Raw genomic sequence first — 20,926 nt, forward strand, 5'->3', positions numbered from 1 at the left:
TGTGCAACTCTTTGCTACAAGGTGGAACACGCATGGCAGAACTGATGCATTCCTGACTGAAGGAGAGACATTTTCTTCATGTTCTTTCTAACTTCTTCTAACTCTGCCTTTGCTCTAAACCCAGCATATCTTTTCAGGGAGTTGCTTAATCTTTTGCAAGTTAAGACAGGACCCTTATTAGCTCCACTGCACTCCTTTCCAGCCATGTGTTGTTTCATAAGACCAAGCAGAATGTGGCTTGCAAGAACAAAGTGAAACCATAAATATAATGTAGCATAATGCCAAAATGTATGAAGTATAATGATCCGTATAATGTTAAAATGTTAGTAATTTCTCTCGATATTATTTCATTACATGCTAGCTGCTATTTCCTGAAAACTTTTTGAAGGATTAAATAAAAACATATGCTATGAACACCCACTGTGTGCTGTAACAAATCAAAACTAACTTCTTAGTTTGATGAAAGTTTCCACAGTGCTCAGTACTCTAAATTAATGTCACAGTGGTAAACTGCTTTGGAAATAGTGAATGCTGCCTTGATGCCATATTAGTAACATTAGAAGTCTCTACAGTATTTAGAACTGAAACATAAGTGTCTTCTAAATCTAAATTTTGAGAAATACAGTCATAAAATGCTATCATCAGCTGGGCTGAAGGAAAAGTGCAGTAAGACAATTAAAAAGTTTATACATCCAAAATAAACATACCATTTGCCCCTGGTATAAACAAGCAAAAATAGAGGTGGATAGGACTCCTCATAAGGATTTAACCAGCCAGTGGTCTACCATGAAATAAACAGTATCTTCTCTGAAAATGGCTAGTTCTGGAAGCAGTATTCAGCTAAAGAAGTTTTAATAAATATTTTCCATTATTTGGTGTATTTTTGTTATCAATATTTAATTTATTTATGAATTTACTAAATGTTTGGCCTTATATATGGCCATGAGTTCCACAAGCAGATCGATCTTTAGAGCTTTTTTTTTCCTTTTAACAGTTTTAAATCTGCCTTTCTCAATTTCTGTTAGGGATAGAAATATAGGTGAAAGATTTCAAATTACAGTCTTTCCAGCAGTTTTGAAAATTAACCTAATGCCCCAACCTATCAGCTGCTTCACAGATAAGCAATCCTACCATTTTCAGTCCTTCTTTATACAATAATATCTCTTCTTCCACAAGTGTTCTACTGGTTTGGTATATTCACTTTTCCTCTGCACTGTAAACCTACTCTTATTAAGTGCCAGCAAAAATTTATGATCATTTAAAAATGAAGTATCTAACACATCAGCAAGTAATATCTTTCTCTACCTTAACAGAACATCAAATAGGTGGGGAGACAAAGTACAACGTGCCATAGTCTTCAGCTCACACCTTTCCTTGTTGAAAGTACTGGCCGAGAACAAAGGCTGAAATGGCTTCTAATATACACGGGACACTTTCTTATCCTCACCTAGTCAGACTTCATTTGTTTTCTGCCTCATGTCCTCCTTTCACAGCTGCCAATACTGATTTCCTAAAGCAATCCTATGCCTTGCTATTGTTTCTAATAACTATGCATATGAACATCTGCATAAATATGTTATGAAAATTATAATCTTCATGATGTGAAGTTTAACAAATTATATTTAAAAGTTTTTGGAGTGGTTTGGGTGGCATTGAAGCAATCAATCAATCAATTAATCAATAAAAAGAATAAACCAGAAGAAAATAAGCAGAATGGTCAAAAATCATTAAAGTTTTTCCAAAAGTTTCACTAGACACAGAGTTAGATAAACCTAAGAGCTTTTGAGAGCCTCACCCTTTATGTATGATACTAGCTGACATGAACTACATTTGAATGAAAAAATAAAAATTTGCAATGCCTAGAGTAGAATGTGGGGTTTTATGACATTGGGATGAAGAATTACATATCGCTGCTCTTAGTGTCAAGAGTTCAAGTCATTGATGGAGTTTAGGTATGGAGGGATCATAAAAGAGGTCAAGGAACTCCTCAAGATTTTTCATCTTCTGTAACCAGTCTGACAATTCTGAACCTTTTGGAGAAAGAAGGCTAAAAATGTTTATTTGTTAAAGAAATAAATGTGTGTTGCTTAAATACAGGCATTATATTTAAGTAATACACATCTTTAGCCTTAACTTACACCTCGAGTATTATGCTTTCTGCATATTATAAACTGGCTTTAATGACAGAACTTACTGATATGCACCATATTACTACTCATGGCATTTTGAGGATTTTGACACCACTATCTTAATACAGAACAGCTTGATAATTCTCAGGATATCAGAAATTATTTTCTGTTGTTTGAATTTATCACACAGTTTATCATATACAAGATTTAATTTTCTTGAAAAAACTTCTTTCAAATAATTAAATAAAAAATATTACCTGCTACATTACTACTAGACAACAAAAAGCTCCCAAGCACTCTTAAAAATGTGTGGGGTTCTGTCTCCCTCCTTTCATTTTTAATATGAGCTGCTAATTGGTTAATAAAAAGTACATGAATTGTTAGGTGTAGCACCTTCTAATAAAGAAAGCAAAAGCTAAGATATGACTAACATACCATAACAATTTTCTGCAAGTGGTAAGTCATTTTTTCCTATTTCCCTTCCAAATGGAACAAGAAAAATACACATTCTTCTACAGTCTATTCACTGACATGCTGCTTATCTGATGATGCACTGCTTTGGGTCATTTTCAGAAGCTGCTATTTAGATAGAAAGGAAGAAATAGTAATATGGGAAAAATATGACAAAACAACTTTTCAAGTGTACCTCTTAGGTACGATTCACTTCAAAATGAGCAGAAATAAATAATTCCAGCAATACAGAATCTTATGGCGTAGAGGTTTTTTCCATTCTTGCAGATTGGAGAGTAACAAATAAAGAAACCTCTCTAAATTAGGGCTTTAAAAATCTGAGGCTACTATAAAGAAACAAGATTAACTTAATCCCCTAACAATCCAATTTATGACTAGTAAAGGGTTATGAAAAATTCCATCTAGATGTCAAATATAAGGAAACACAAAGTCTTTGGAGACACATAATGATAAACTGCAGATTGAGCAATAAGCTCAGTGAACAGAATGAACAGTTCAAGAGTTCAGAACATGTTCATTTGAAAGGTGTTCAGTTAAAGAGAAGGGCATGGTATAGACAAAGGCACAGAAAGGTCATCATTACAGTCATTTCATCTTCATTACAATGGTGCAGTCACAGCATTGGTGTACACACTTAAGTTCACACTTGCATGTCAATGCACTCCTTTGGAGATGAAACAAAAAATATTTTTAACAGATTAATGAATCCTGGGAGCTATAGGCAGGTATATAAGAACTTGTGCTTTATTAATTCAGTTTTGAAAAAGAAATAAGACATGAAATTTCTGTATTTTCTCATCAAGGTGAGATCAATTAAAAATTACAGTCTATCAAGAATGGTCCCGTTCTTCATCAAACAAGCATAAAGCATGCCCTGAATGGAGTGCTTCTACCTGTCAGACTGTAGCCCAGAACCCACTTTTTCAAGCCAGTTGTTCTCTCAAATGCAGTAGTCTATAATGAGCAGAAGTAAGTAGATGTCTAAAAGGTTTCAATAACATAATGAACTCTGGCTTTTGAAATCAAGAGTATCTACTCCTGTCAAAAATTCAGTGAAAAAAATTGGCAGGTTACATTCAATAAACCAAAATAAGATTTTGGCTAGAATGTAGAGCAGATAACCCTGCTCTCAAAAACAGACGAGTAATAACCAATGCAGGAAGCCAAAACCCTGGTTTTCTATCAGACCTCATTCAGCACCTAGCATTATGTCTGGATAAAATCACTTTAACAACAAGCAATAGATGTTCAGGTCTTCATCGGAGGTCTCCAAACCAAGTACTGACCCAATCAACCTTGTCTGTAGGTGGCACGCAATCACAACCATAGGCAGTTCAGCTGCAGGTTAGGGACAAGGCATTAAAACTTTTTTTGCTTTGGTATTTGCACAGTACTTTTCATTAATAATTAACAGGAACTGGAAGCCCTGGCACTACCTTGTCTCCGATTTCTAATTCTCTAGAATGCAAACAGACAGGATTTTTTTCACAAGACCATTAAGATGAATATAAACTAGAATATTTTAAAGTTTATATTTACCTACATATTTTTAAATAAAGCAATCTAAGATCCTCTTGCACCAATATATATGCATACTATAGACAGACACAATTACAAAAAAATTAATCTATCTCAGATAGAATCTCAATTTTAGACAGCAGCACTGGGGCAGGAGCGTCATTCTGTATGATAATGGTGTTAGAATTTGGCCCACAGTAACCCATAACATACTTTGCAGCTTTCAAGAGCAGTTACTGAACATTTTGCAATTAAGCATAATTCCCACAGACTTTGGTATCAATTATAGATGATCTGCACTTTTCAAAATCTAAGCCAAATTTGGTATGAAAAAACCTGCTGTTTAGACAATATCAAGAAGTACAGTCATTATGGCAGATTGATGTCCAAACTCTAACTCACACACAAATACTTTGGACGCCTCTTGGATGCTTATGCAAATCCTAAGGTTATACACTACCAGTAGAAGCTAGGAAAATGATATTTAAAAAATCATTTATTTGATGTTATTTACAATATGTAAGGATTTGGCAAAAAAGTAAATATTTATGTATTTCATTGTAAAATGTCATTCTATTGAAAGGGAATAGAAGATTTAAAAACTGTTAAAGGAGAAAGCGTCTGCAATTTACTCCATAAATATCACATGGAGCCCTGACAGTCATTGGTGATAGTCTGGCGTGTAGCCCCACAGGGTAGTGTAGTTACAACTCAAAACCCACACCAATTAACTACAACTAATCAATTCTCTCTCATAACAATGAAAAGTATAATTCTTCTCCCATCTATTGTTCTTGTTAATTCTCCTTACAGTAATTGTGACAAACATAATAGCTAAGGTGTAGTAAGATGAAAAAATAAAGGATTCTATTTGAAAGCAGCACAAACATTAAACTCATGAGTTATCTTGATTAATTTGCTTCATCATACCCAGTTCACGGCTGCAAGAGATCACATTATTTTTAAATATATAAATAAACCCAAAACTAAATCTAGACTTATCTAGATTATGGCACACTAGGGAGAAAACAGAGGAGGTCATGAAATCGGAGAGTGCTGTTTCTTCTCATAATGTAATTACACTTTTGGCTAATGAAATTACTGCAGTCTCAGAGTAAGGGCTTGCAAGTCAGAGCTCTCACATGCTTGTAAGATGGGGTAAAGAAATACTGTTTACCATTTATATCTGAGGGATGCACACAAATCCCCAGGATCCAAGCACAACTTATTTTGTTTCTGAACTCTGAGCAAGACTGAATTTGTGATCAAAGCCCTTTTCTAATTACTACAATAAAAGGAAAATTAGCTTAAGAGGGAGGAAAGTCTGGTAGAGAGAGAAAGAGCTTATCATTCTGCACTGCCCGTACGCTCCAAACAGCTGAAAATAAACATAGCTTAGCTCAGTGAATAGAAGCAGCAACAGAGCAAAGCAACATAAAGGGATGGCTGAGCACTCAAGGCCTCTATTCGTACCATTTAGGTATTCACAGTCCTACTCCAATCTGCACAAATGCTCTTACTCACTATCAGGGGAGTCATTCAGGTAGAGATCTCTAAGCCTGTAAGGGACACAAAGCTTAGGGTCTCAGTGGAAAAAAAATGGAGGAAGGAGTATATTCTGGTCAGAATTACAAACTCCTGTTCTTGATTCCTTTTTGAGATACTGTGCTAACATCCTACTTATGGCCCCCCTCAGCAGTGGCTAATGCTTGCCAACATGCCAAGTGTGCCAGCGAGTTGTTTTTCCTTTTAGGCAAATTAAGAGTGGCAAGGTGAAGATTTTGACCTATGACTGCTGGCCATTCAGATGCACCTGTATAATACAAACTATGATTTACCCAGGGGAAATGAATGGAAAACCAAGATTTCTCACTTGGATAAACCTGTCATCCTCTCATTTTCTATTAACAGTTAGGGGAAGGGAAAATATATTATCTAGTTGCTGTTAGTTGCCACTGGAATAACAGTTTCTAGCTCTTGGTAGCCAGCAGCACACAGCTGGCAAATTCCAAACGACAGCAAGAAACTCTGCTGACTGTGTCTGAACTAGGCAGTAGTAATGTATATGGGATAACTGAATGATTTTTGTCTTTGGCTAAATATTTAGGGGGGAAAAAAACTATTCTAAGAAGACATAAAGATTCATGTGTTATTTTTTTAAATAATTTGAATTAGAGACATTAAAGAGATCAACCTGATTAACAGTCAGCAAAATACTCTGTTGATTGGTAGCTTCTTTTCCTGCTTCAAAACTAGCTTTAGGAGACCAGTTGATATCTGAGCTCACACGTGTAGTCTGGGACATACCTGACTCTTGGCTTCTAAGCAGTGAAGTCACATGATGATTAACCTAATTTGATTGTGTTTGAATAAAACTTATATCCCACTAGAATATAGAACACGTGGAAGAAAATTAAAAACAAACCCTTGCCTCTTTTTGCCCAAGTTCTTCTCCAAAGCTTTCAGTGTGAATGTTAAACCCAATGAGCTTACAGAAATGACACCAACTTGCAAGCAAGGAGGCCATTATCACCCATCACATTAAATGAACCCATTTCATTTTCAAATCTAGTTGCAAAATTAGTTCTTGCCTATTAAACAATTCTCAAGAAATTAATGGCAGAAGGTTTTGCTTTGACTGTCATAAAGATCACCAAAAACACTTGTGTTTAAGATGCTAATTACAGGGGCTCAATGCCAAAAAAATAATTCTGGTAAATTAAATCCCATGATTAATTCATAACGCCCATTTTAGCATTAATGCTAGCATTAAGATACAGAGTAGTCCCCATACACACACACACACACACCCCCACACCCACCCCTCTCACTTTGGGGAATAAAGTAATAGTAATTCCTAGGAGTTTCTTTATAACTCTTCATATTTTATGTCCATTATTTAATTAATATAACTAGATAGTTAATCCATTACTTTGTATTTCTTGTTTGCGATCTCTGTTAAGGCCTGTAGATTTTAAAAACCCAAAACAAGTAACTTCTCATGCATCGTTTAGGCAGAAGTGTTCATGAAACCACAAGGACTAATGGATTTGTTGTTGTGCATCATACTCCTCTCCTCTACTGTTTCAGGGACAACATAAATTCTCACCAGTTTATAATTTAAGCTTTAAAAGTAATAAAGACAGTGACATCACATACCTGAAAATTTCCTATAGGGTTTCAAAAGAAAATAATTACTGGATGACATAGATCTTAAATCACTACACCAACATCATGACTCTACTGCTAGCATTCTCTACAATATCCTTTCCAATAAGAGTATAAAGGCTTATATTCCTGTTGGGGGAAACGAGAAGAAACAGTGAATCTTAGATGTCTAAGATATCTTTTTCTTTCTTCACTCATCTTGATATAATAAAATACATCACAGGCACATGTATTTCTTCCTAAGCATATCGATCAATACAATTTTTATGAGCCAATGACGTGACAGGGCTTCCCAAATTTAGCTTTTTCATTCATGAAAACGTGACCCAGGAAAATATAGTAAAATTAAATAAAACATTTAATGAAGACTTTTCTGTCTGAGCCAGCAAAAGACAGCTATGCCAAGAGATTTGTCAAGTGCATTATTTACTGAAAAGACAACTGCTCATACTACTAACAGTTTCCTTCAGCTCCATACATAACTCCAGAGTAGCTAATAAGCATTTAAAATGCTAGTCCTAAATATTTGTGGATAGTATAATGACTGATGTTTTCAACTAGCAGCTGAAAAAGCCTTTAAACAATTTATTTATTTAACAACGATCAGTTTTCACTGTCTATTGTATGTGGTTTTCATTGACTCTCTTTAAAATTTATTTAAAGTCAATGGATCAATCACTTCTGTGAAAATATATTCTGAACACTAATTTGAATAAGATACACTTTTACCATGTTTTCAACAACCTGTTGCTAACAATGTCATTATTACTATTCATTTTCTGCTGATATTGTTACTGATTGTTCACTGTAGACAGCACCTTCTGGGTTTTTTTTCAATATAGTATCTTAAGTCTTATCTAAAGCTGTTCTTTTACAGCCTCTACATACTGCTTTTTCAAAGTAGCAGGGGCATCTCATCTGCTCAATTACTTATTAGTGTTGCTAAAGAATACCATTTCCTCTCGTAGCTGATAAAATATTAATCAAAAACAGGAACAGAGTGATTTTCCAGTGTGGATGTCTTCTAATGGTAATACATGGAGTCTAAAAGAGATCTGGAGGTCATGTAATAGCTCTTGAAGGCAGGGAGGGGCTCAAAGATAGTAATGACATTGTATACTGAGTAAAGAGATTGTATTCAAAGAGCACTGGAGAGCTTAATTATTGCTGTTCTGTAGAAAAAAAATCGCAAGTGTGATTACAAGGATGCATGCAAAGATTTATTGAGGATAACAGTACATAACTGAAAAAAAATCTTTTGTAAACGTTTTTGATCCTTGCTATTGCTCAGTAGCCAACGTAGAGCCATATAGAGGTGAACTTTCCAAATTATTACTGTGTTTCATGTCCATGTATCAGTTAATCATAGTAATAAAACAGTAAATAATTATCTGTTCATTCTGCCAGTTATTAAACATCCATCCCATCCTGTCTTTAGGTATTTTTGTTCCTATTTTTTTTTCATAGGATTTGAAAGAGGAGGGAGGAATTAGAATGGAGAACAGAGAGGCAATTGAAAGATACATGGGAAAGCTGTGACAGCTTGAAAAAGAACCTAAATATTCTTAAATATAATATTATATCACCATGTTTTCTTCTAAAGTTTTGATGCAAACACTCTTGACTGACTTAGAAAAAATAGTTATCCTAAACAACTTCTAAACAAATAAATACTGCAAAATCGTGGTCTTTGGTGGTGGTGGAAGTGTCTCAACCTGGATCAACCAGTAAACTAATTTTAACACAATAAAGCCACCAATAATAGGAACCACCTTATAGAAACCGTGCCATCAAACAAATACTGTTCAGCTGTGTCTGATGGCAGGAAAACCTACTCAGTACTCAAAATGTCAAATTCCATCAATCTATGGGCACTAATCAAGTCTGGTGGCAAGCATATGTTCTAGCTTCCCTAGGAGAACTGCCAGACCACTTCCCCTGTCACAGTTTTGAAGAAGAAAGGAGGACAATGACATATACAAAAATAAGAGTATTTTTACTTCTAATAAATATACGTCATATTAGTATCATCCTTTTGTCTCACAATACAGTGAATTCTAAAAGTGCTGTAACACTGGACAAGACGAAACATGGCTCGCATCCAAGAACAAATGTCATCTCTTGGCACTTGTGTTTTGTAATTCTTTGAATGCAAGGAGGCATAAAATAGTCCTGTCAGCAGTCAAAGAAAGAATGAATAACATAAAACTGGTTTTCATCACAGTATATATACTAGTTCACCTGACAAAACTTTGTGCCTTGAAAAAAAAATGAGTATCACTGTCTAAATGGTGAATATAGTGGACAAACATTTAGAACAAGCAGGTAGGAAAGATGGCTAAAAAAAAAAAATCAGTTAAAACTTCATATTTAATAGTAATATTAAGCACACAGCACTTTTCAGCTATGAATCTAAAAACATTCTATAAAATATAAAAGTGCATTTGACTTGCTTTCCAGTCACATACAGGTAAAACTGAGAAACTAAGATACAAATTAATTTGTACAAAGTCACTCAAACAGGTCAAAGCCTGGGTCAGGAACAGAATGAAGGTCACTTGACATTACTCCAATTTACAATCCATTTTAATTCTATTTTGCATGGCACACAGGATAATTCATAATTCAGAGAAAAGGCTAAGAACATATATGCAGGAAAAGTATATAGGCAGAAGTAACAGCAAAGTTACTTCAAAATACGCAAAAGTGTCCTTTCACTTACATTTATGCTATTATACGCAGGAAACTATTTTTGTATGGAAATTGTTTACTGTTCATTTAAATTAATTTTCCTCCAATAAAATTTAAAGAATAATTTTCTTCATTAAAAATTCAGTGTTGCCTCTGCGTGATTTTTGCACTAATAATTTGGGATCCAGTTCTGCTACAAGCATGACATCTCCGCTAAGGTTTCTGAGAATCTGCACTTCACAGCAGCAAGACTTGAGTCTGCTCAGCATCCTGAAGCAATAGTCCTTAATGAGAAGGGGAGTGTGGGTGGTGAGCTGGTTTTGATAAGTAGTAATAGGATGAGCAAAAAGTAATATACCAACGGTTGATATATTACTTGACATGTCAATTGTTGGAGAGTTGCTGTATTGAATTTGTACCTACAGCAAACACAATACACAAGATTCTAATATACTGCGGTGTTTGCTACATATTTTCCAAGTGATTGTATTGACTTTGTAAACAAAGATTATATGAAAAAATAAAGACTCCTGTACCATATAATATTTACCAAGCGAACAAATCTATCATAGCTGGAAATAAAAACACAATTTCACCAGTGTCAGGAAAGGAGGAAATAAATTGACCATTTGAAATGAGATCAGATACTTCAGTTGGGATCTCAGGCACCTAAGAAAGACTCCTTCTAGTGCAATAGTTGATTATTATTTTAGTTTTAAATATTGCAGGGAGTAGAAGGAGAAGAGGAAGAATGGAGTATCAAATGCTTAGAGTGAACAGTTCAGGTATTTCAGAAATCAAAATGAAGTAAAATGCTAAATTTAAACTAGCCAGGTCTAATTTGTGATATAATAATGACACTAGTTCATTTCCCATAGGAGTAGTACCAAAAGACCTCCAGCTAAGTCCAAAATCACTTTTTTTTTACTTTTGCAAAAGGTTGCATCATTTAGATATAGAGAAATATTGGGATGAGATCAATGTTTAAGTTATATTAAACAACATCTTATACCACTTGAGTATTTGTCCACATACTAGCACAATAATGAGGTGAAAATAAGGGACAGAAGAACCTGTTACAAAAATTAGTGAAGTGCCGTGCCAATTCAAATGGAGATGACCTAGCCAGGAGGTCATGGTAAGCCTTCACTTAATTCTTCCACAGGTGGAAGATCAACAGCCCTCAGGAGCCACTCTTATTCTATTACATTTCTCTCTCTCACTTCTTTCCTCCTGGTTCTCCCACTCTCATTTTCCCTTTCTTATCACTTCAGCTGAGAGTGCCATTATCAGGGAGTTAAGGAAAAACAAAAACAAAATTTATGGTCATGTCTGCATTACTGTCACTGCTGTGTTTGCATCTATATAGGTGTACCAGAGACCAAAGTAGCTTAGGCAATTCAGAACCACGGAGCTCCACATAGCCTGCCATACCCACCCAACTGACTTATCCCAGTCGTTCCTGGAGGATAACCTTCTCTGAGCACCCAGCTTTTCTGGCTGCACTGTGGGCAGCACCTGAACTTAAATGCATCCTTAAGTGTCGGATGGTCTGCTTTTGAAGAATGAAAATATAAGCGAAGGCTTTAAGTTAATATTGGGGCCTTAACAACATGGAATTTTTTTTTTTTTTTTTAAAGAATCAGAATTAATTCTGGAGTAATGTTAACGAAACAAAGTTGCATTCCTGAAACACAGAACGCATTTCAAATAAATAACCTTTTTCTTTATTTTGTGGACTTAGACCAGTGTTCAGACTTTGTAAAATACTTTAAAATAACCAGTTCTCATCATGAGATAGTTTCAAATACATACTAGAGCAGAAGATTACTGCTAAGAACAGATCTGTGAAAATAAAGGTCTATACTGGACTTACTATAAGATTCTAACTTGACAGCAGAAAAGGTATTTTATATTTGCTGCAAGTACTTTCTCTATAAATGAAACTATTTAAGAAAAAAAAGTTCTTTCTTTTAAATAAAGATTAATTTACATGGGATTTCCCTCCTCCAACATCATCATTGACACAAATTTTACCTATTACCTTATCAGACTCCCTTTCTTTGTGCAGCTCAGCTTAATCTTGGGAAGATCTATAGAATTCAGAAGTTTTGAAGCTGTGTGTTTAGGTTTGAAGCTAATATTGTAAGTCTGCTCTTTAGTGTGCCAAAATATTTGTAAGCAACATATTTTCTTAAGTAAAATAGAGCGATGCCACCCTAAACATTCCCCACGCAATAAAATGTATATAAAAAAGGAACATGTTAGCAGTAAGCAAACTGTCATAAGCAGAGCACTGTATTTAATATTCAGATCAAGGCATCTCTGTCTCATCCCAGCAAACCCTTTTGACAAAAGCCATCCAATGTCTGCCAGCAGTATTGAGTCCAGCTGAGGACAAATTTCAAGATGAACCTGAAATCAATTTGCCATCAAATTTTCATGCTTCTCCCAGACTATCTGTGGCATTTTAATTACAAGCACCCTAGGCAGGGGGTACTACAGATATTGACACTTAGCTCTTACAATAAACTTTATTGGCAACCTCTGTCTGAATGTAGTACTCAACTAGAATAACAAGAAATATATGAGGATATCTAAGCAATAAGGTGGCATAATCACTTTGGAGTGGTTTTGTTCCAAATGGTGGACATCTCTACTAAAGAAACTTTTCTGGATTAGAATAAACATCTGTTTGATGGAAAACTCACTTTTGTAATGAACTTGTACAAGATCCCAAGTCCTTCAAGAAGATAAGCAACATTTAGTTTCTTCCCCTTCCGATGTAATTTGGTGGTGTTCTTATCTAACATTTATAAATTTCTGAAGTAGTCCCTGTTAGCAATTGGGTTCAAATTAGATCAGTGACAGGCTACAGAATCAGGGAACGTCTTTGCATCTATTTCAATTTCTACTCCTCACGATTTCTCTGCACAATTTATAAGGGCTACATATCTCAGCAATCAAGGATCTAAACTGGAGATGAACCAGTGATTTGAAATTTCTGCAATATACAATTTGGAGCTTTTTTAGTAAAGACATTCAGAAGCAGTATGCATACATGCAGTGTCTTATTGAGCACAGTGAGGGCAAGGTTGCCTGCAAGCCAATTTTCCTCACTATGAAGCATTTAGGAGAATGAAAGATTTATAAAAGAGACATTTAGAGAGGTTACCATGCCAATACGAAGGTGGTTTGCTATACATGGTTAGGGGAGAGGTAGAGAGAAGGAAAAGAAGACAAGGTCACTCCAGACTGATTACAAATTTGAAACTTATAAAAGTAGCCTGTAGTTGCAACAAGAGGGTAAATACAAAAAATACACAGAAGAAGAAAGAAAATAAAACATTATCCCACAATGTTACACGCTAATACAAGAAGAGAGGAAGTGTGTAGGAAATGTAAAAAACTGACAGCTGAAAAAGATTCAGTAATTAAAAACTGCAGGATGCTTTATTCAGATGTGGTTTGAGATTTCCTAAGCTGCCAGGTAGGAGATGTAAGCAGCAAACAAGCTGATTTATCGGAGATATCAAGGGGTCTGGATTATTGGTTATGCTGGAACCCCAACACTAAATGCCCAAGGCTGAAAAATGAAGGCTTGTAATATGATGAAATTTTACAAATTAAAGAACAGGACTACATAACACGTTAAGTCTCCCAGATCCCATTTATTCAATCAAAGTAGTATTCTCTATTTGTGTCCATTGTTCATATATGAAATTCAGGGTCTAACTGAAACTGATTAACTTGAAATGGAGAGTGACACCTATATCACTGCATAAAAGCTGGTGGTGTTCCACCAGACAATAAAAAAACCAAGAATTATATTTCATTGCAGATGTTTCTTGCAATTTTAAAACTCAGTTATGTTCTTTGCTGTTGAGTATAAAACAAAATATTGAAAAATAAACAAAAAACTAAAGTCTACATAAATATTAATCAAAACATTTACTTTTACAAATTGTAGTGAAAAAGGCAGTCTCTCACAATATTAGTCATTTTTCAGAGTTCTCAAATGGTTTTAAAACATTCTGCCTAATGAGACAAGTACTGCTATTAAATCTAAGTGTGTATCACTTTTCTTAACTCTAGCACAATATCCAGTGTGAGAGAAGTTTGCAGTGAGAGTAGCAAAGGCAGCAGTCAGAAATCTGGGTACATCCCACACACAGTAGGCAAATCCCTTGCCCCCTGTACCTTGGCACAGTACTACTGCTTGCATCAATGAGAAATTTGTCAAAACTAAATAGAGATCTTTGAGAATCTCATTTTAAAGGTGCCACATGAAGCACTACCTTTTTTTTTTCCCAAACCAGATTTTTTTTTTTACTGTGAAAGATCTTGTCTGTTACATTCCTGTAAGTATTGAAGTCAATACAAGGTTTTCCTTAAAAACCTGAGAGAACGCAATTGCCTCAAATCTTAAAGTATTTTCAACAAAGTACTACCTATACATAATTCCATCTAACATCTCATGGCATGCCTCAATTGTTCTCCATTTACAATATTCATTAAAGAAAACCTTGAAGTTAAAGAAAAAGATTCTGCTTACTACTTTCAGCTATATCTACCAAGCAGGGTTGGCTGGTTGGTTTGTTTGCTTGTTTGTAAATAAAAAACCAACGCAAAGGACCCCGCGCACGCCTTGCCCTCCGCGGCGCCGCGGGCTGCGCGGCCGGGCGGCAGCGCGGGGCGGGAGCGGCCGCCGAGCCGCGCTGCCCCCTCGTGGCCACCAGCACCGGCGGGACGAGCAGTCCCAAACCCCCGCCATCCTATGCACGTAACTCACCCTAATACTATAGATCTTCACTCTTTTCACGAATGAGCTATGTAGTGGATGCCAAATAATAGCCATAGGATGTGTGCATACATATAATTTGGGGGGGGGGGGGGGGGGGGGGAACTACCTATTGCTATATGCATTCTCACAAAACCAATTTGGTTTTTATTACTGAACATATGAAAGCATGTCATATGGAGGTCATTTTTTATTCCACTCCTGGCAGTTGATATAAAGACTGAAACATCTACTTCATTCATGTAACCTGATAATAAACATATGAACAAAAGTCAAAGTTCACTGCCGACTCCGTACAGAGAAGTTATATACAGAAAAATAATCAATGTTAATTATTTTATTTTAAATACATGGTGCCCAACCTGAATTCAATTTTTTTAGGTGAATTCTGAAAATCAGATATGTGAAAGAAAAGCTGGATGAAGTTAACCTTTATTAAGTATTTTTCTGCTAATAACATACTGGCATAAACTGGCCTAATGGCTTAAAACTAGACTGTGAATCTGGCTATCCATCAGATATTTGCTGTGGGTATCCTGCAGTTTCTTAAATGAAGCATTAGCTTGACCCACAAAGAATAAACAAAGATTCTCAGGATGATTTTAAACGCTCTTGGGATATACACCCCTTCAATAACCGTACTAATATATTTCAAATGTGAACATGGTTTGGACAACATATTCTTTCAATTAGTTTTATTTTAGTATAAATATGCCAGCAATATGGAATCTAATGTCACATCGGGAATTTCCTGAAATGGGGCACTACTGCTATTAAAGTTATCTGATTCAAGCTTTTAGACAGAGTTCCACACACAGAGCGATGTATTCCCATTTGGAAGTGACTGCAGTTATCAGTAGCCAAGAACAATATGTTCTTTAAGCCACTCCCTGAGGCATAAAAAGCTCAAACACCTTTAAAAATTGGTGCGTGATAGATAATTCACTCATACATCATTTTGCACACCCATACATATTACATAACGAAACCAAGTTAATATTTGTGCTGTGCTTTGAAGATGTAAGGTGTGAATGCTTTTATTACTAATAAACTGTATTTTTCATAGATCAGCACTGAAACTTTAATGAACCTCTGGATATTGAAATACATGTTACAAATCATTTAGTAATTCTGTTTCTAACTTCAGACTCCTACATGAGGAAAGAAGGATTTAAGTTTACGCTCATTTTAGGCTGCCATGTTGAAAAAACTGTCTTGTTTGAGACAGTTTATTTCAGATACTTCAGGCATACATTAAGCTGACATATAATGGGAATATACGTATATGTATTACACTGAATACAGAGTGCATTGCTAATACATAGTCTTGTGCTCTGGGAAAATGTGGTGACTCAAGGGAAGCCATTAGCTAGCTGTGGGTCAGCTTCCCCTGCTGAGTAACCCAGTAGAAACTTTAGCATTTTAGGCCCAAAATAAACTAAAAGCAACAGAGCTGCAATAAATAGCTCCTCAGGACAAAGAAGGGAAATTGCAGAAGCATTGCAAATTCTATGAAATACTATAAGAAGGAAAAAATGATGGGTTTATGTCTTTCTGAAAAAAATTAGGAAACACCAACAAGAAACTTACTGACAACATTTCTGCTCTTTCTGGCTTTCCTTCCACAAAATATTCAGTTTAATGTACTGCTCTGTCATAAAGCACATCAGCTATATAATTCGAGAGAGTTAATAATGGAACAGCTTCAAATATTATGTTCCCTCAAGTTTTTGAGAATTTTACTCATCCAATGTCTTATACAATGTACTCACATGTTTTGTACATTCAGTAAAGACTAAAATGAATTTTGCATGCAAGGCTATGCATTTTCATTGTCATCAAGAAAAGTTAATTACTGAATAAATTGCAAGTTCAGAAATATAATGCATTAGGACAGAACCTATCCTCTTTGCCTGAAGAACCTATTAAACTTCATCTCGTTAGCAGACTAAAAATTTTAATTAGCATTTTGTTTTGGAGAAATCCTTGCCAAGCCTGCACTGTCTGTTGCAAACATAAAAGGAGAGAGACTCAGCAGATGAGGGTTTACATGTGAACACAGCACCACTTTTCAGTATTCCGTAAAATCTGACAATATAATCTCCAACTTAAGAAACCAGCAACTGTGAGCAGTTTTTCTGCTTGTCTGTATTCCACTCAGCTCTGAATTTCTTTTCATTTATCAGCCAAGGAGCTGTTAAAAAGTTACATACAGTTCAAATGTTACAACTATGTGGTTAACTGTGCAACCTGAGTTTCTACCAAAAAAAAGGCATTTTTTGTCTTTGCTTTGATATATGCACAAATTCCACCTCATTGTCATAGATTTCCCAGTATAACTGTCACCAAATATACAGAAGACAAGACTGGAAACAATCCAACAACTAATCAAGTTTTAACATTTAACTTGATGAATTTCAAGTGAGTTTGTCTCTTAGGTTTTGGTTGGTTTGGTTTTTTCTTCAGTGAAAGAAGCAAACAACACTTTGGGGAAGATATATATTAGGAAAAAATGCACTTCTGGATTTCACTTAGCATTTCCAAAGAACCATTACTTTCTAGATTTTGGGAGTTAGCTTTTTCAAATGATTATTACAACACAGGAGGAGCTGTGCATCCACAATCCCACTAAGAGTTAGTCCTGTTAAGACTAACAAAATCATACCTCTTTGCCACTAAACTACTCCTTTCGTTAACTTACTCCCTGATCAGTCCCAACTTCTTGCATGGTTTCTGCCCAGCTGGATCATGTACATTTCTACAGATGTGTTGATCTTCCATAGACTTTTGGATCTGAGGAAGTTTTGACAAAGGCATACCTCTTTCTAAGCAGTAAGTATTGCCAGCTGAAGTCTTTCCCTATCTATAATGTATAGCAGAAATAACCGTAAGACTATCTTACCCTTTTTAATGTGGCACCCAGATCATATTGGCAAGTCTAAGTACACACACACACACACAACTGAAAGCATACAGCAGAAGAAACAGGGGTCCCAATGAGAGTAATCTATAAAGATCACAGCATTTTAGAGAAACAGAGGGACAGAATTAGCCTGGCCAAAACAACTGTTTGCCATATAGAAAAGGGTGGAAAATGAAAATATTTTATTAACGCCATTTCTCTCCTGGTTTCGCCTACTTAAGTCAGGCAAAGGAACAGGCAGTTCCTCCCTCCTAATCCTCTAGGGACACACAGCATCTGAAAGAACAGTAAAGGATCCTTTTACTAGCCCCCCACCAAACACGGGGTAGAAAGCATAGCAAGTAGAAATGATGTACAGCACAAGTGTTTCTTCAAGATGTCCATTGAACTACTGCAGAAACTCAAGAGACAATGTATTTCAAATGAAAGTACAGAAAAAGCTTAGAAAGAACATGAAAAAACAGCATCACTTTCAAAGACAAAATGAATAACTAAATACTCGTGCCACCCAGTGTGCATACAAACAAAGTACAAAGCTGCTCATCAGCAAAGGAAAAGTACCTCACTGATCTCTCAGACTGATTTTACTCCATTTGTCACATAGCCACAGAGTAGGAGTAGGTCAGATGAGCCCAGGTTCTTATCTCAGAAAAGACACACTGACAAGAATGACTAAACATCCTCCTTTGCTGAACAGACAGTATCTAAAGGGAGCAGGAAAACAGGCCATTGGGGATAAAAAAAAATTCAAGAAAACACCCAGCAGAAGTAACTTCCCTTTAAGTCCAATTGTGCATTTCTCCTGTCGTGTGTAATGAGTGTCGGTATGCTAGACAAGGCAACAGTCTGACCTGTGGAGGAAGATTTTTTTCTGACCAAGAAATGGCAATGGATTTGGTGTGGGAGCAGACGAGGAAGCATGAGACGTAATTTTTTTTTAATTCAAGGTAGGATTTGAAAAAGATCCAGACCTGAAAAAAATCTGACTTTCAAACCGTTTTCCATTTCTTGGTAAAAACCATTCAAAACCCATTCAATTAAATTGTTGGATCTTTTTGCACTAGGTCCTTCAGTGAAAAAAACTTTTTTTCTTTGCTTTTATATTTTACATTTTTGAATGGGTTTCAAGGTAGAACAGGTAAAACTAATAAAAAACACTGTGGGAGGGCAATTGCAGTGTTCTCAGAGTCAACAGATCACCATAACTTTTCTAACCCTAAATCATTCTGGAATCTAAGACAAGTGCATAAAGGGACAGCAGTGTGAAACAAGAAACAGGTTACATAAAACATTGCAAAAAACAAGCAAGGAGTCTTTAGTAGGCTCAAAAGCAACAGAAAGGCCAAAGAATGAATGCAGTCAGAGAGAGCAATGGAAGATATTTCTAAAAATATTTTGAAGGTGTGAAAGGAGTGGAAGCTAATTTCAGCACAGGTAAGGTTGACAGTAGTTTAAGACCTCTTGAGAAGTAGCTGATTTCTGACCTCGGTAAGAAAGAGAAGTTTAGTAAACTAACACATTTTTTTAAAATAGGGTGTTCAGCAGCATAGTTAAGACGTCTAATCACCAGAAAGGTTGGGGGGTGGGGGGGCAGTTGATTTTATTGCATTCTTATCCCCAGGGTCCCTCTGTATGGGCAAATGAAAGCTGTAATGACCCACTGCATAAATTAAATCTCTCAAAGACGAAATACAATAGAAGATTGATGCATAAAGAAAAAACTGGGCATAAAATAGCAGCATAACTGCAAGGCCATAACCACATCTTGATATGAGATTACAGACTTGGGGAGCTTAACATCTTGTTTTCAAGATATTGCTCAAGGAAAGACTTTTAAACCTGTATATTAAAACTAATGAGCTAAATAGGCCATGCATTAAAAAACTAAAATCTGGTGTCATTCTTGGAAGAGTGAAGACAAGCACGATCATTTTTTGCTCCCCTGAATGCTGAATTACAGTGATTAGATTCCTCTACAAACTGCATTAATTTGTTATTTGCATGGAGACAGTGTAATAGGAAAACATTTTCCACATTAGTGCAACAGACAGCTTTTATGCCTGAGCTCTATAAAGAATAAATTTGCAATTTTCCAGAAAGAAATAAGGTAATGAATAACTGGAATTCCAGTGTGGGAATACTACTTCTCTGTACAGCAGCCATTTCAATTAAATATACAAGATTTGAGACTACACCATTTTCATTGCTGTATCCTAAGAGGCATTGGTTTGCTTGAGCCATGCGGTCAGATGTTTTTGAATCATGTAAGAAAAAGTTAAATTTTAATAATCAGTAAAGACAGTGAGGTCCCAAAAGAAGACTTAGTAAAAACAGGCTGACATACAGAAATATGTTAAAAAAGGCATAAATGACTCATGATTCATATTCCATATTCTTAAACATGTTCAGACCCAAACTGTGGATATAATATTTTCTTGTTGTAATCCAGCAGTACTTTTGCCATTTTTATTTAGCAAGAGTATTAATAAGGACTCTTTTTTCTGCTGCAAAAATCTCACTTTATTTCATAGAATCAAGGAAGGGATAGAGGTAGCTAAAAGCCAAAATTAAGGATAATGGCTCAAAGCCTAATATAGTGTTTTATCAACTTCAGTGAGGGCTGAATTTCACACACTTTTTTCCATCTTGTAAGCAAATAAATAAGCAGGCGACTGTTGTTTCCTGCTACCAGGAAAACTGCTAAAGTGTTTACACCAAGTTATTTAGAGTTATCTGCTGCTACAGCAGGTGATTAAATCCAGAACTTATAATCAGTTTTTTTCTTCAGATTTTCTTAGATGGCAGACATCACTCTGTTTACTCCAATTTGCTGTGTAGAAACTTCTGATTTTTTCAGTTAATTTTTAATAACTTTAACGTAAAACAGTGCTTAAAAAGATAACAGTGTAGCATAATGGTTCAATATTGAGATACAAAGAGCTTTCCACAAATGCAGATGTCCTACATCTTTAACCTACTGTAGCTGAAGACAACCACACCACCCTGCTGCAGAACTTTCTCTCTTTTCCAGTTAAAATCAGTAGGCTATAGTTAGTATTTTTATTGGTTTAGTTCAGATGCTTATTCTGAACGTAGAATTGCATACTAAATGCAAAATGGTGATAAAAAAGAAAAAAAAAACCCAACTTGAAAAGCTTACTGAACACCAAGATAAAGCAAAATAGAAATAGCCTCTAGAAAACTAATATTTGTATCCCTATAGTG

The 20,926-nt window shown here is 35.6% G+C and overlaps 1 protein-coding gene across 7 annotated transcripts in view; it reads right to left on the reverse strand.

The window, feature by feature from the left end:
* Positions 1–20,926, reverse strand: part of WWOX (WW domain containing oxidoreductase) — a 534,927-nt gene that overhangs the window by 341,224 nt on the left and 172,777 nt on the right. The window contains exon 9 of one of the 7 annotated variants that reach the window (XM_050904132.1): positions 3,896–3,938. The exons of the other annotated variants lie outside the window; for them this stretch is intronic. Coding sequence (XP_050760089.1) covers positions 3,918–3,938 — 21 coding nt within the window. The 3' untranslated portion in view covers positions 3,896–3,917. Of the gene's footprint in view, positions 1–3,895; positions 3,939–20,926 lie in introns of those variants that run through there. 7 annotated transcript variants of the gene reach the window in all.

The sequence above is a fragment of the Gymnogyps californianus genome, chromosome 12 (assembly GCF_018139145.2).
Source record: "Gymnogyps californianus isolate 813 chromosome 12, ASM1813914v2, whole genome shotgun sequence".
Classification (NCBI taxonomy): Eukaryota; Metazoa; Chordata; class Aves; order Accipitriformes; family Cathartidae; genus Gymnogyps; species Gymnogyps californianus.